Raw genomic sequence first — 16,681 nt, 5'->3', positions numbered from 1 at the left:
GAATTACTGTATAATATGGTATTTCTATTTTTAATTTTGGGCGACCCTCCATACTGTTTTCCACAGTGGCTGCACCACTTTGCATTCCCACCAACAGTGCAAGAGGGTTCTTTTTTCCTCCACATCCTCAGAAACACTTGTTATTTCTTGTCTTTTTAATTTTAGCCATCCAGACAGGTATAAGGTGATAGGCCATCATTGTTTCATAAATCAACTATTATAAACATGTGCAAATAATTAAAGGAAAGCACGTGCACATAATCAAAGTTAAATGAGAACAGCATCTCTCCAAATATATAAAATAAGAGACATTATTTTTCTTAAAAAAATAGAAATTCTTGGGCTTCAAGTACAGTAATTGAAACGAAAAATTCCCCCATTGGCTCTCAATAGCAGATTTGAACTAACCAAAGAAAGAGTCAGCAAAATGAAGGTAGGTCATTTGAGATTATCCAGACTGAGGAATAGAAAGAAAAAAAAATAAGGTTGAACAGAGAGTCAGAGGCCTATTGAGCAAAACTCAAGCATATCAACATACACATAATGGGAGTCTCTGTGAAAGAGGAGAGAGAGGAATGGGCAGGAAGACTTTACGAAGAAATAATCAACAAAACTTCCCAAATTAGTTGAAAAACATTAATCTACACATTCAAGAAATTCAGTAGATCCAAGTAGGATAACCTCAAAGACAGGTAACCCAAGACACAATATAATTACACTTTCAAAGCCCAACACAAATAGAAGACTTGGAAAGCAGCAAAAGAAAAACAAGTTCATTACATTTAAGAGATCCTTGTTTCTCATCAACAATCATGGAGACCCAAAGCCAGTAAGAGGATGTTTTTCAGGTGTGGGAAGAAAAGGACTGTCAATGAGGAATTGTTTTACACCAAAACAAAAACAAATCTATCCTTCAAAACTGAAGAAAAATGAAGACCTTTACATATAAATGAAAAACTAGATCTTCTGTTTTTCCCACAAGCAATATTAAACTGAACTTTCAGGCTGAGATAAGAGAACCCTAAACAACAACTCTAATTTACATAAAGAGAAAAAGTGCCAGCAAATGTAACTAGATAGGTAAATATATAAAGAGAGTGCATATGGACTTTTGATTGTTTCTCTTTTCCTATCTGAATCAGGACATACAAGAAATAGTCATAAAACTACATTGATGAACTTATAACATGTACATACATAATTTGTGTATCAATAATAAACTTGAAGAAGGAGGAAATGATAACAAAGTTTTTTTTGTTTACGATTGAAATCAAGTCGGTATTACTCCATAGATTATTTTAAGATAGAATGTCAATTGTACTCTCTAGAGCAGCCATTAAGAAAATAGCTCAAGAATTTAGTAAAATTGAATAATAAGACAATTATACTGGATAAATAAAAATATCTGTTTAAGCTTCAAAATGGGCAATATTAAGTGAGTAAAGGAACAAAAGATGTAAAATCGATGGAAAAGAAATAGCTAAATGGTAAACATAAATCCTGTCTTTAAGTACGTTTAATGAAAAGGACTGAATCTTCCACTCAAAAGTCACATATCTGTACAGTGGATCTAGAAACCCACTGTCCAACAATATGCTGTCTACAAGGGACACAGTTTCGATTCAAACTAGATTGAAAGTAAAAGCATGGAAAAATACATACCGTCAAAAAATTAGCAAAAATATCCTTTTTTTTGACTATCATAATTTCAGATAAAGTAGAGTTTAAGGCCAAAGAGAGTTGCTGACCAAAGACAGTTGCTAATGATTAAAGAGACAATTCATAGGAAGGATATAATGATTAAAAACAGGAATGCACCTAACAGCAGAGTGACTAACTACATGAAACAAAAACTGACACAACTGAAGGGAGAAATATACAATTCATCAATAGTTGGAGACTTCAACAACCCACTTTTACAAAGAACAACTAGGCAGAAGATCAGCCAGAAATTAGGAGATTGAAACAACTCTATGAATGAGTTATAGCTAAGGGACAACTATAGAATACTCAACAGCAGAATACACATTCTTATCAATAGGACGTGGAATATTCTGCAGGGTGGACCTTATATTGGCCATAACATGAGCCTCAGTAAACTTAAAAGGTTTTGATTAAACTCTGTTCTCTGAACAATATAATGCCAGTACACATGTTAAGAAAATGAGATTGAAGGGAGTGTAAATATTCACATCCCTTCATGGGGAAGGGGTGTAAAATGATGCCAAGTTGTATGATAAAGGCAAATTGCAGAACAGTCTGTAATGAAAATCTCATTTTTGAGGCAAAATGAAAACACAATGAAAGTGATAGAAACTTGGCATCATTTGTGTACACATAGTTGTCCTCTATACCTGTCTCTAAGTTTGGTGGAACTCTCTGGGCACTCAAAAAGGCTGCGTACATATAGTGGCTCTGAAGTTGACTGATGGTGGTTTTAATACCACGTGGAAGTGTATGGTGCAGCTTTGCCTTTGACAGTTATCGTGTGTGTGTGTGTGTGTGTGTGTGTGTGTGTGTGTTGTGTCCGTGTGTGTCTATACACATATGTGTGTATACATACATACACATGTATTTATATATATAAATTTGTATATATGTATGTATCCCTATATTTGTATATATGTGTGTGTGTAGATAGTGAAAAATTAGAGAATAGTATTCATTATTTTTTCTCTGTTACCAACAGCTACCACTTTGCACGGTATGATTGTAATAGGTGCTTCAAAATCTTTTTCTGCTATTTCCAATACTTGTGTCATCTTCGTGTGTGCCCCTGTTGCTTGCATTTCCCCCTGGAGTTCATGGACATTTCCCTGGTTTTTCATTTACTAATTAATTTTAAGTGTATCTGGACATGTTAGTATTCTGTTTTTAGAGACTGTATCATGAAATCTCACCGAGAATGTTTATGTGTTTCCTTTTTGCTTAGTTTAGCTTTGTTTTAGGTTCAGGCCACAAATTCGTATCTAAGTTTTGTTGGCTTTTTTTTCGAGTCTCAGGTCACATTTCAAAGCCTTTGTGCTGTTTTTCATATCTGGATTAAAAATGTGCCAACCAGTGAGGAATGTGGGATAATGACAGTGGTCTCCTTATGTGATCAGTACTCACATCATTTAATATTACTTTTAGATTCAGATACATGCATATGTATCAGATCAGATATGCACAGTTTTATGCATAGAGCCCAGATCTTTATGCACAATTTTATGTGGTCATTTTCATGAGCTCCATCATCTCAGCAAACTCATGGGTGAATTCTAGTGCTTCAGGATACCTATTACTGACTTTTGGCTAAAGTATTGCAGTTTAATTTCTCTCCTCTGAAAGTTCTCTGATGGGTTTCACTCCAAAGCTCAATAGCAAAAGTATAGAACTAGAATGAATAAGAAAAACTACAACAGCACCAATGGAAAAGAAAAAGGATGTTTCTGCGGGAGCTTTGTCTGTCCATACCTGATATTTTAGTGTTCTAAGGCTGCCATCACAAAATGCCCCAGAGTGGATGGCTTAAAGAACATAAACATATTTTCCGACAGTTCTGGAGGATAGAAGTCTGGGATCAAGTTGTCAGCAGGTTTGTTTTCTTCTGAGGACTCTCTCCTTGGTTGTAGATGGCCACATCCTTCCTGTGTCCTTAGGCAATCTTTCCTCTGTATGTACACATTTCTGGTGTGTCTTTGTATGTCCAAATCATCTCCTCTTTTCTAGGATACCAGTCAGTCCGGGTTAGGACCCTTCCGACGGGTATGATCTCATTTAACTCTAATTACCTTTTCAAAAAAAAAATAATAATTACCTTTTCAAAGGTCCTGTCACCAAATACAGTCAAGCTTTGAGATAATGGGGCCTAGGAATTCAACATTTGAATTTGAGAGTGTAAATAAATCAGTCCATTAGGGGTAAACCTCCATGATCTTTGATTTGGCAATGGAGTCTTAGATAGGACAATAAAAGCACAAGGAAAAAAAAAAAGGAAAAACAGATAAACTGGACTTTGCCAAGCTAAAAACGTCTTTGTGTCAAAGGATATTAAGAAGAAAGCAGAAACAACCTATAGTATGGGATAAAAATTTTGTGGTAAGCACATACCTAATAAGGGTCTAGTATCCACAATGCATAGAAAACAACCCAGCAACAGGTAAACAATCCAGTTTAAAAAATGGACATAGGAGGAGGCCTGGGTGACTCCGTTGGTTAAGCATCTCCCTTTGGCTCAGATCATGATCCCAGGGTCCTGGGGCTAGCCCCACATGGGGCTCTCTCTTCAGCGGGGAGCCTGCTTCTCCCTCCCCCACTCCCCCTACTACTGCGCTCTCTCCTTTTGAGTGTGTGTCTGTGTGTAAAAACGATACACATATACGCAATAAGGACAGGAAAATCAGCTCGCCGTCTTTAGTCATTAGGGAGATCAAACAGAAACACCATGTGATGCCACAGCCTACTCACAATGGTGGTGTAATTGAATTATTTTTAAATGAAAAATAAAACATATTGAGCAGAATGTGGAGAAATTAGGATCCTTGTGCATTACTGGTGGGTATCTAAAATCAATGCTGTCACTGTGGAAAAGAGTTTGGCAGTTCTTTAAATAGTTAAATGCAGAATTACCATATGATTGCCTCAGTAATTCTACTCTTAGGTGTATACTACACCCCCCCCCCAATTAAAAGCGTTTTCTCAAACGAAAAGTTGTACACAGATGTTCATTAACAGTCCTATTCACCATTACCAAAAGGTGGAAACGTCCCAATTGTCCATCAACTGATGGATGGACAAACAAAAGTGATACATCCATACGGTGGAGTATCATGCAGCCATAAAGAGGAATGAAGTACTGATACATGCAACACAGTGGATAAACCTCAAAACCATTATGCTAATGAGAGTCCAGACCCAAAAGGTCACATATTGTATGATTTCATTTGTATCAAATATAGGTGATATAGAATAAATGTAGACTAAGTAAACTCCTAGAGAAAGAGAGCAGATAAGTGGTTTCCAGAACCTGGAGGCAGGGATGGGGAAATTCGGGAAAATTAACTAATGGGTATGGGGTTTCCTTTTGGGGTGATGGTGTATTTTGGGACTAGACAGAGGGGATACCTGGAGAGCATTGTGAATGTACTAAACACCACTGAAATGTACCCTCAAAACAGTGAATTTTATCACAATAATAGCAATAATAATAATAATAATAGTAAGCAGAATAAAGGTGCTGATTGGCTTTACACTTATTATAAATAGACCATGAAATAACTTCAATATCTGCTAAAATGCCTCATTTAGGAAACCTTTATGTTCTTAATAGTAGGGCTCAAATTATAGAAATACTTGGGAATCCCACTAAATTTTACAAAGAAGATTTTTTTTACAAAGATTGCATCTCCCCTGCAATCTTAGGGGAGATAATGATTATAAAAGAGAGAACAGAGAGGTTCACCTTGCCTTGCACATTGGAAGTATTGCCTTGCCTTGATTCCCCATGATCATGGCACCCACTGTCCTAAAGAATTCTACAGTGGACATGGGCACTCTGACACAATGATTCATAAAGTTTAAGTCTTTGCCACTTATAAATCGGCTTGACAAAATGGGACCCCAACGGACTGTCCCCATGGAAAACGTTGATTATGAGCTAAGGAAAAATAAATAGGGGACTATAAGGATTGAAATCCATTGTCTAATTCTATGTAGAGAAGAACGACTTTCCCCACTGCTTCTCCATTTCGGTTGCTCTTTAACAAGGAAAGAATGAATGATGCCTCAGGGTGCACTACCACAGCCTTGGTACCTCAGGGCCTGGTGTCACACATTAAGGCCTCCATCCCCAATGTTATTGAAATTATGGACTCCATCCCATCAGCAACTGGTAAAGGCTTTGCTGTTATAAATTTGGCTAATGTGTGCTGTTCAGTACCTATATACCAAAGGGTCTCAGTTGCAGTATGCCTTCACTTCTGAAAGGACACAATGCACATTTACCTGGCTACACGGGGGTACCTCGACAGCCCTGCCATCGTACACAGTCTTTGCAGGCAAGGTTTTAACTGCATTCACGTTTGTCTAGGATCATCAGTATGACATTACATGGATGACCTCTTCCTCTGAGGATAGGCATTTGAAACCCTCAGGACATGCAAATACCCACAAAGGGGCTTATAAAAAAGTAGATGGGCCCTTGTCTCACAGATGGGGCAAGACCACGCCACCTTGGTTAAACTCCTGTAAATTATTCCTAAACCAAGGGCTGCTTCCTCACTGACACTGTCAAGAAGCAAATGTTGACCCTCTTGGCACCCACAATGGTAGAACAAACCCAGAATCTTTTGGACCTTTCTGGGTCCAATGGGAAGCTCCTCATTTGCCAGTGTTAGGTGAGCCTATCAATGTGGTTACTTAAAAATTGGCCTGCCTTGAAAGGGCTCCCTACAACAGAAAGCTCTAGAATCTGTCCAAATTATAAAACAGCAGGCACTCCTGTTAGGGCCTATCAGAGAGTCCTTCAGCATACATGCTTTAGCGACCTCCTCTGATCCCTCTTGGGATCTCAGGACCTCCTGTGATGCCTGTAAATTGCTCGTGGGACTCTGATGTAAGAAACAGCCCTCCTCGACCCCATGATATAAGACATGAGAACAGCAGTTGCTGGCTGCCTACTGAACTGTCCTGGATTTGGAAGTTCTCATGGGCCCCAGGCCTGTGACACTCAGTAGCCAGTTGCCCATTAGGCCTTGGCTTATGGTAGCAGCACCCCTGCAAGTTTATCAAACCCACCAGGACAAGGCCTCCTTGTTGCAGATGGAAGCAAACCTGGTCCATCAGGTATATCCCACTTGCAGGGGGGGGCTTGGCCTTCCCCGTTGTCACTCTTTACCGGATGCTACTGTATTGGAGGAGGTAATCCCTCTCTCAAACACCTTGGCTACCACAAGATCCACTTGGCATCACCTGAGTGAAGAGCAATGGGTGTTCCTCCACTCTACAACTGGAATTGTCACCACCACTCTGGTAACCTGTGTTGGAGCTCTCAGCCCCTAACCAGGACATCTCTAATACAAGATGGGACCCAAGAGTAAACACAACTGACTGAACTTCAGGTAGTTACCTTAGCACCGGATGTGCTGGACAATAGCCCAATCTGCACATTTTTACAGACTATCAGGTCACTGGCATTGGTCTGGCTGTCTGGTAGGGCCAGCAGCAGCAACGACAGTTCTTTGTTCAAGACCGTCCTCCTTGGGGTAAAGAACTCTGGAAATCTCCTGCCCCGCAGATTCCCAAAATATAAATCAAGATGACACATAACTCTGCATATACGGAAGCCATGACCAAAGGCCTCTCACCTGACACTCCTTATCTGCTTTGGAGTTCTAGATATTATTGGTAGTTGCTAAAGCATTCATTTCACTTTTCAGGACACACAATGCTGAGCCCATGAACAGGCACTCAAGGGACAGTTTGCTTCCCTATCTGGCCTCAGGTTGCAGGATTCCTAGAGAGCCACGATGGCCTACTTCCATGGTTTCAAATTCAGTGAAATTGAAGTGGCCCATTCTGGTCTTCGGTCATACATCAGGGATGAATTGTAACAAAGTGTCTGATTTCCTCCTTTGGTGTTTGCTGAGACTTTTAAACCTCAGCCCTTCCTCAACCCCAGTGCCCCACATCTGGGCGAGCTTGTAAAAACACCCATGTGTTCTCTCCCTTGGTGCCGCTGGACAGGTGGAGTTCAAACTACATGAGCCCCAGACAGCACATGGAAACTCTCCTGTTTCCCCCATCCACTAACCGCAACCAAATGCCCAATCCAGTCTCTCCTTTCCTGTCTCTCTCAAGCCTGTTTTTGGAGATGCTTGGGAAGCCGGCCCTGCTCTCCTGACCTCCCCGTCAAAAGCCTCATTATGTAAGCAAGTGATAGGCTTTTCATAGTCTCTTAGCGGTAAGCGTGGTGCCACTAGTCTTGAAATTTGAACCGAATTTTGCGTAGGGGTTCATACTGTCTCAGAGTAGCTGCAACAGCTCTTCTCACGATTATTTTAGTAGCACACTTGTGGAAGGTGTGTTTCCCATCCTTGAAGCTTTGGTGTTTGTCAGATCCAAAGAGAGTGTGAATCCAGTAAGGACATAGTTCATGTTCTATTGAACTTGAAGTGACAACTAGCACCAGTCTTGCTTCTGTGCCCAGTGATGACAGCAAAATGGAATTAGCCAAAAACCGTTGATTTCTTCTTGGTTTGCAGAATCTTTACACATGAGGTCTTGGTTCAGTGGCACTGAATACAACCAAAAGTCTTGGACACTCTTGACTCAGAAATTGTTCACGGAAGCCTGTCCTTTCAATATCAGCATGCTGTGTTAGTCTGCTTGGGCTGCCAGAACAAAATGCCATAGATTGGGTGGCTTACAAAACAGACATTTATTTCCCATGGTTCTGGAGCCTGCCAAGTCCAAGGTCAGGGGCGGGGGGCTGGCTAACTGATCAGGTTCTTAGTGAGAGCCCTCATCTTGGCCTGCAGACAGGTGTCTTCTTTATGTGTCTTCACAGAAGGGGATGGGGGTAAGGTTGGAGTGGGCAGATGGAGAGCAAGCTGTCCAATTTCCTCTGATAAAGGCACTAATCCCAATACGTGGAACTCACCCTCATGGCCTCATCAAAGCCTAATTACCTACCAAAGAACCCATCTCCAAATACCATCACACTGTGGGGAAGGGCTTCAATGTATGGATTTGGCACCCCATTCAGTCCATAGTATGTGCTTAGCCCAGTCCTTTCTTTTAAAGAAGTAGGCATCTCTCTTTATTCATTCTTTGGATGCTTGAAGTGAATTGAGGAACATTCATGAATCACCTTCCACCTCCTCGTTTAAAACTCCTCCTATGCCCTGATCCCACTGCATCCATTTCAACCTTGTATGTTCTTTCCTAAGGAGCTTGAATACATTAAAACACGCAAATTAGCCTTCTCTCTTATGGGAAGTCTTTTACCATTGCTGATACTTGATGTGCACACCTTGGTGTTTTTGTTTTTTTCCTTAAGTAACTGTGTCTCTACTGGCATGAGGCACTCTGAGCTAGAAACTGGGGAAGAAAACACAGTTTGCATAGCCCAGGGTGCCACCATACAGGGACACTATAGTGTTCACAGAATTAAAAGCAAGGGACTTGTGTGTGATTAAAGGTAACCCAGGATACTAAAGGCTTGAGGGAGGCAGAAGGCTTTTATCTCTCATTGGACAACAGGCACGTCAATCGTCGCCTCTCAACAAATGAGCTTAGAGCTCATGGTGGAGGAGGAAGTGGCCCTTTGTTGACCCTTCCATGTTCCACCTCCTGTCACCAGGCCAACAGAATCTTTCCCACCTTTGTCCACTGCCACCTCAGGCACAGTCTTGGGCGGCAGCTCCTTGGGGTGCCCCTCTGTGCCTGCTGTGACAGGGCTTCCACAGGCACCTTCATGGATGGACTGTTGGGCCCTCTGAAGCCATCCTCTCTACCGCCCCCACCGCCTCCTGACAGGTGCTGCTGCCAAAAGCCTCCCCTTGGGGTAGTCACTTCAGCGGGCGCCATCTTTGCTGCAGTTGTCACTGTGGCCTGATCACAGCTCCAGTTCAGGCACAGACTGCCGAGTCCCTCTTTCTATGTCTGCCACCGAGGATCCAAGTCTGATGCCAGGTGGCCAGGACCCCAGACCCCTCGGGGTCCTGGTGTCACCTTCAGAAGGGGTGGATAGAGTCGCGGAGGGCGACTTCCCAGCTTCTGAAGGGCTTTCCAGCACCCTTCCTGAGAAGGAGGGTGGGCGGGACGCTGCCCAGGCTGCAGAACAGAGCTGGGATGTAGAGCTGCTAGAAGAGGAGGATGAGGGAGATGAGGACAAGGAAGAGGAGGAAGAAGAATAGGAAGAGGAGGAAGAGGAGTTTGATTTCGAGTTCGGGGACCAGGAAGACGATGAGTACCAGTCGCCAGATTTTGAGTATGAGTTTGGGAACCAGGAGTAGTCTGAGTCAGAAGAGGGGGAGGCCAACAGGGAAGAGAATGAGGAGGAGGAAGAAACTGAAGAGGATGAAGACAACGTCCAAGCCCAAGAGCCCGAAGAAGTCGCAGTGGCTCCTCCTGAGGCCCCATGGCGTGGTTCCAGACCCTCTTCGGGTCTCTGGTCCACTCTCTTCTACACCGTATCCATGATAATGACCGTGTCCTGGTCCAGCCCCACACAGGCTGCATGGTGGTCAGGCGCCCCTCCCCGGAGCCCCAGGACCGTGGAGAGGGACCTGCACCTCCAGAGGCAGAAGAACCAAGAAGAGGACCAGCAGTCCTGGATTAGGAGCACCCGAGACAGGAAGAAGAAGTCTGGATGGGTGAGTACCAGGCAGAGGGCACCCCGCCCTGGGGGCGGCAGGCACCAACAGAGGGCCCTGCATCCCAAAAGGCAGAGGAACCTGCAGCAGAGGCCCGGGGCAATGCCTCCAAGTCCTGGGAGGATGGGGCCTGCGTACCCTTCAAGTTCCAAGATGGTGAGTGGCGGCCAAGTCCTCAGGCCCTTGAAGCCCCCACTGGGGCACCCAGCTCAAAGGCAGGTGGTACTCAGCACTTGCCTTTAGCCATTGAGTCAAAGCTCTCAGAAACCTTCAGGCCCAGTATGCCCAAGTAGAAGCTCAATTCTACAGAGATTCTCACGATCTAGAGAAAAAGTATGCTGCCTTCTACCAACCTCTGTTTGATAAGAGATCTGAGATCATCAATGCAATCCACGAGCCCACAGAAGGTGAATGTCAGTGGCAAGTAGGTGTTCAGGAAGGTGCGTGTGGAGATATGGAAAGAGAGCCTGTGGAGAGAAGGGCACACAAATGGCATACCTCACTTTTGGTTGACAGCTTTTAAAATTGTGAAGATCCTCAACAGGATGATCCAAAAAAATGATGAGCTTGTACTAGAGCACTTGGAAGATGTAAAAATTAAAATTTCAGGGTTCGAGGAACCAATGAGATTCACCATAGAATTCATCTTCAAGTCAAACGAATACTTTTGCATCAAAGTCCTGACAAAAACCTACCACATGCAATCGGAACCAGATGATTCTGATCCCTTCTTCTCCAAAGGGCCAGAAATTATCAGCAGCACAGGGTGCAAGATTTACTGGAAAGAGGGGAAAGATGTCACTGTGAAAACCAGCAAGCTGCAGAGAGGTAAGGGCCGCAGAAGTTTTGCATCCACCACCAGGACGATGCCTGGCTATTCTTTCTTCACCTACTTCTATCCTCCTCATTCTCCTGAGGGCAGAGAGATGGATGTCACCACCGATTATAAATTGGGCTATTTTTTCCGTGAAGTTCTGGTCCCGAAGTCCTTGTTATTCTTCACTAATGAAGCGAGAGATTGTAACTACGAAAGTGCTGATTATGATGCCCGAGAAGCTGGAGGTGAGGAAAAGAAAGTAGAAGTGATCAGAAATGAAGAGTTTGACAAAGGACCTGGAAAAGATCTGGACCCAGAAGAGAGCAGTTGCTAAGAACCCAGGTATGTGTGTGTAGTTTTGTGTATCACCCAACCATGCCTGACATACATCAGTTATGCTGCTAAACCTTCTCAGTGATGTAAATTACAAGATCTGTGTCTAAAAGGTAGTTCGATGAGCCAGTGTAATGTTAATGATGTATATTGGTATAGAATGCAGCATATTCTGAAATGTACTTCATTCACAGCTACAAGTCCTTCCAGTTACAGCTGTAAGTCTTCTACAGGTGGGAAATGCGTCAGCCCTGGTAGCAGAGACCAATGTTTCTTTAGAACATGGTTATCAGAACAGGTGGCTAAAGCAGTCTGAATGAACACTAGCTGGGCCTTCATCATTTAGCCACAGAAATATGGTCTCTTATACCAAGTAAGAGAGAATTGCTTTGAGAAAGTGAGTACTTACACAGGTATCATAAGAATTGTATGTAGGACCACCTTAAATGAGTGATGCCTAACCATTTGTTCACTTGTAAGTTTTTATATATCAGGGGGACGGTGAAAAGAAAAAACAATAGTCCTGTCAGGATTATTGTTTATCACTGGATTGTAATTAATTTGATGTATATCCAACATATCTTTTCCTCTTTTTCTTTTTTTTAATTTATTTTTTATTGGTGTTCAATTTACTAACATACAGAATAATCCCCAGTGCCCGTCACCCATTCACTCCCACCCCCCGCCCTCCTCCCCTTCCAACACCCCTAGTTCGTTTCCCAGAGTTAGCAGTCTTTACGTTCTGTCTCCCTTTCTGATATTTCCCACACATTTCTTCTCCCTTCCCTTATATTCCCTTTCACTATTATTTATATTCCCCAAATGAATGAGAACATATAACGTTTGTCCTTCTCCGACTGACTTACTTCACTCAGCATAATACCCTCCAGTTCCATCCACGTTGAAGCAAATGGTGGGTATTTGTCATTTCTAATGGCTGAGTAATATTCCATTGTATACATAAACCACATCTTCTTTATCCATTCATCTTTCGTTGGACACCGAGGCTCCTTCCACAGTTTGGCTATCGTGGCCATTGCTGCTATTAACATCGGGGTGCAGGTGTCCCGGCGTTTCATTGCATTTGTATCTTTGGGGTAAATCCCCAAATCCCCTTTTTCTTTCTTTTCTTTTTTCTTTTGTTCTCTCATTCAGTTTTGCGAAAATGGAAATAGAGGCCCTTTTAGGTTAAAAATGTGAGTGATAGAGTATAGTTTTTGACGTTTAAAAGACTTATTAAATGAGTCTCTAAAACAAACGAATCCAAGTAGGTTTTTTTGCTGTTTGACAAGTGGAAAAGAGGTTGGTATCATCATATCATGGATATGATTAAAGACATATCCAAAGGTGTATGTTACAGGAGGATAACTGTTGATTGCTCCTGTTAATACAATATAGGATTGACAATTTTCTTACATTTAGAAAATCATTATTGCCTGTTATTGTTTTACAATTGTTAATTGTCTCTTATTTCATTCTACAGTTTTAAGACCTACATAGAAGGACACCATGGAGGAAGAAACAATGAATTTGTTCTGCCCAGTTTTTGATTTTCTGCTTTTCGAATGCCTGTTTTTTTTTGCAGATTTCTTCACAGAAAACCCAATATCTAGCAACACCTGACTTTTACCTCCCCAGATAAATTTGTCAGCATTTGTTCAAGTTAAAAATAAAGTTTTCTTGAATAATTTGCAGTATTTTTAGATATATTAACAGACACAAACTTATCTTTGTATATTTTTGTTTTGGCCCACCTTACTGTAATTTAAAGGGATCACTTTCTACCATGTTTTATGTTTTTTTATTACAGTCTCAAATTAATTATAATATCAAGTTATAAATAATTTATGTAAAGAGAAAGAGGAATCCGGTCTATCCTTGACTGCATTTTATTGAATGTAACCTATGTATAACATAGTTTATATGGAGACCAGATGCTGCTCCTTAAATTCCACATCTAAGTGGAGTCATATAGTTTTTGTCTTTCTCTGACTGACTTATTTTGCTTAGTTTATACTCTTTAGCTCCATCTGTGTTGTTGCAAGTGGCAAGACTTCATTCTTTTATGGCTAACTAATATTCCATTGTATATATACATCATGTATTTATCCATTCATCTGTTGATAGATAGTTGGCCTGCATCCATAATTTGGTTATTGCAAATAATGCCACAATAAACAGAAATGCATATATCCTTTCTAATTAGTATTTTCATATTCTTTGGGTAAATACTCAGTACTGTGATTACTGGATCATATGGTAGCTCTATTTTTATGTTTTTGAGGAATCTCTATACTACTTCCACGGTGTCTGCACCAGTTTGCATTTCCACCAATAGTAAACAAGGATTCCTTTTTCTCCACATCTTCGCCAACACTCGTTTCTTGTGTTTTTTATTTCAGCCACTCTGATAGATGTGAGGTGATATTTCATTGTGGTTTTGATGATGATGGGTGATGTTCAGCATCTTTTCATGTGTCTGTTGGCCATTAGAATGTCCTCTCCAGAGAAATGTCTGTTCATGTCTTCTACCCATTTTTAAATTGGATTATTTGTTTTTTTCGGTGCTGACTTGTATCAGTTCTTTATAGATTTTGGATACCAACCCTTTATCAGATATGTCATTTGCAAATGTCTGCTCCCATTCTTTAGGTTTTCTTTTTGTTTTGTTGTTTCCTTTGCAGCTCAGAAGCTTTCATTTTTTTTTAAATGTAGTCCCAATAGTTTGTTTTGCTTTTATTTTCCTTGCTTCAGGAGACATATCTAGAAGGATGTTGCTATATGCCAATGTTAAGAGACATTATCACCTGTTCTAGAATTTTTATGGATTCAGGACTCATATTTCAGTCCTTAATACACTTTGAGTTTATTTTTGTGTATGGTGTAAGAAAGTGATCCAGTTTTATTCGTTTGGATGTAGCTGCCTACATTTCCCGACACAATTTGTTGAAAAGACTGTCCTTTTCATATTGCATATTCCTGCCTCCTTTGTCAAAAATTAACTGACCATATAGTTGTGTGTTTATTTCTGTATTTTCTGTTCTGTTCTATTGATCTATGTGTCTATTTTTATGCCAGTACCATACTGTTTAGAATATTGCAGCTTTGTAATATAACTTGAAGCCAGTTTTGTTCTACTTTTTCAAAATTGCTTTGGCTATTCAGGGTCTTGGTACTTCCATACAAATGTTAGGATTGTTGATTCTATTCCTGTGATCAATGCTGATGGTGTTTTTATAAGGATTGCATTAAATCTGTAGATTGCTTTGGGCAGTATGGGCATCATAACAATACTTGTTCTTCTGATCCATGAGCATGGAATATCTTTCCATTAGTTTGTGTCATCTTCAGTTTCCTTCATCAGTGCTTTATAGTTTTCTGAGTATAGGTCTTTCAACTCTTTGGTTAAGTTTATTCCTAGGTATTTTATTAATTTCAGTACAGTTATAAATGGGATTACTTTCTGCTCCTTAATTATTAGTGTATAGAAATGTAACATATTTCTGTATATTCATTTTATATTCTGTAACCTTCCTGAATTCATTTTTCAGTTCTAGTAGTTTCTTAGTGGAGTTTTTAGGGATTTCTATATATAGTATCATGTCATCTGTAAATAGTGAAAACTTTACTTCTTCCTTACCAATTTGGATGCCTTTTTCTTTTTTTTAATTTTTTTACTGGAGTTCAGTTTGCCAACATATACCAAAACACCCAGTGCTCATCCCGCCAAGTGCCCCCCTTAGTGCCCATCACCCAGTCACCCCAACCCCCCGCCCATCTCCCCTTCCACTACCCCTTGTTTGTTTCCCAGAGTTAGGTGTCTCACATGTTTTGTCACCCTCCGTGATATTTTCACTTATTTTCTCTCCATTCCCTTTATTCCCTTTCATTAATTTTTATATTCCCCAAATGAATGAGACCATATAATGTTTGTCCTTTTCTGAATGACTTATTTCACTCAGCATAATACCCTCCAGTTCCATCCACCTCGGAGCAAATGGTGGGTATTTGTCTTTTCTAATGACTGAGTAATATTCCATTGTATACATATATCACATCTTTATCCATTCATCTTTCGATGGACACCGGGGCTCCTTCCACAGTTTGGCTATTGTGGCGATTGCTGCTATAAACATTGGGGTGCAGTTGTCCCAGCGTTTCACTGCATCTGTATCTTTGGGGTAAATCCCCAGCAGGGCAATTGCTGGGTCATAGAGCAGATCTATTTTTAACTATTTGAGGAACCTCCACACAGTTTTCCAGAGTGGCTGCACCAGTTCACATTCCCACCCACAGTGCAAGAGGGTTCCCCTTTCTCCACATCCTCTCCAACATTTGGTGGTTTCCTGTCTTGTTAATTTTCACCATTCTCACTGGTGTGAGGTGGTATCTCATTGTGGTTTTGATTTGTATTACCCTGACGGCAAGGGATGTGGAGCATTTTCGCATGTGCTTGTTGGCCACGTCTATGTCTTCCTCTGTGACATTTCTGTTCATGTCTTTTGCCCATTTCATGATTGGATTGCTTGTTTCTTTGCTATTGAGTTTAATAAGTTCTTTATAGATCTTGGATACTAGCCCTTTATCTGATAGGTCATTTGCAAATATCTTCTGCCATTCTGTAGGTTGTCTCTTAGTTTTGTTGACTGTTTCTTTTGCTGTGCAAAAGCTTCTTATCTTGATGAAGTCCCAACAGTTCATTTTTGCTTTTTGTTTCTCTTACCTTAATGGATGTATCTTGCAAGAAGTTGCTGTGACCAAGTTCAAAAAGGGTGTTGCCTGTGTTCTCTAGGATTTTGATGGAACCTTGTCTCACATTTAGATCTTTCATCCATTTTGAGTTTATCTTTGCACATGGTGTAAGAGAATGGTCTAGTTTCATTCTTCTGCATTTGGATGTCCAGTTTTCCCAGCACCATTTATTGAAGAGACTGTTTTTTCCAGTGGATAGTCTCTCCTGCTTTGTCGAATATTAGTTCACCATAAAGTTGAGGGTCCACTTCTGGATTCTCTATTCTGTTCCATTGATCTATGTGTCTGTTTTTGTGCCAGAACCACACCGTCTTGATCACAGCTTTGTAGTACAACCTGAAATCTGGCATTGTGATGCCCCCAGATATGGTTTTCTTTTTCAATATTCCCTTGGCCATTCGGGTCTTTTCTGATTCCACAC

At 41.0% G+C, this 16,681-nt stretch overlaps 1 protein-coding gene and 1 long non-coding RNA gene across 2 annotated transcripts in view; both read left to right on the top strand.

The window, feature by feature from the left end:
* Window positions 1-16,681, top strand: part of LOC125754679 (uncharacterized) — a 171,998-nt gene that overhangs the window by 113,046 nt on the left and 42,271 nt on the right. The gene's annotated exons all lie outside the window — the stretch shown is intronic.
* Window positions 9,352-13,290, top strand: LOC112649376 (nucleosome assembly protein 1-like 1). Its single transcript, XM_035711984.2, has 2 exons — window positions 9,352-11,517; window positions 12,992-13,290. Exon 1 carries the CDS (start codon window positions 10,904-10,906, stop codon window positions 11,507-11,509), a length of 606 nt encoding a protein of 201 aa, XP_035567877.1. The 5' UTR covers window positions 9,352-10,903; the 3' UTR covers window positions 11,510-11,517; window positions 12,992-13,290.

The sequence above is a fragment of the Canis lupus genome, chromosome X (genome assembly GCF_003254725.2).
Source record: "Canis lupus dingo isolate Sandy chromosome X, ASM325472v2, whole genome shotgun sequence".
Lineage (NCBI taxonomy): Eukaryota > Metazoa > Chordata > Mammalia > Carnivora > Canidae > Canis > Canis lupus.
This window is presented reverse-complemented; position numbering and strand designations above follow the sequence as displayed.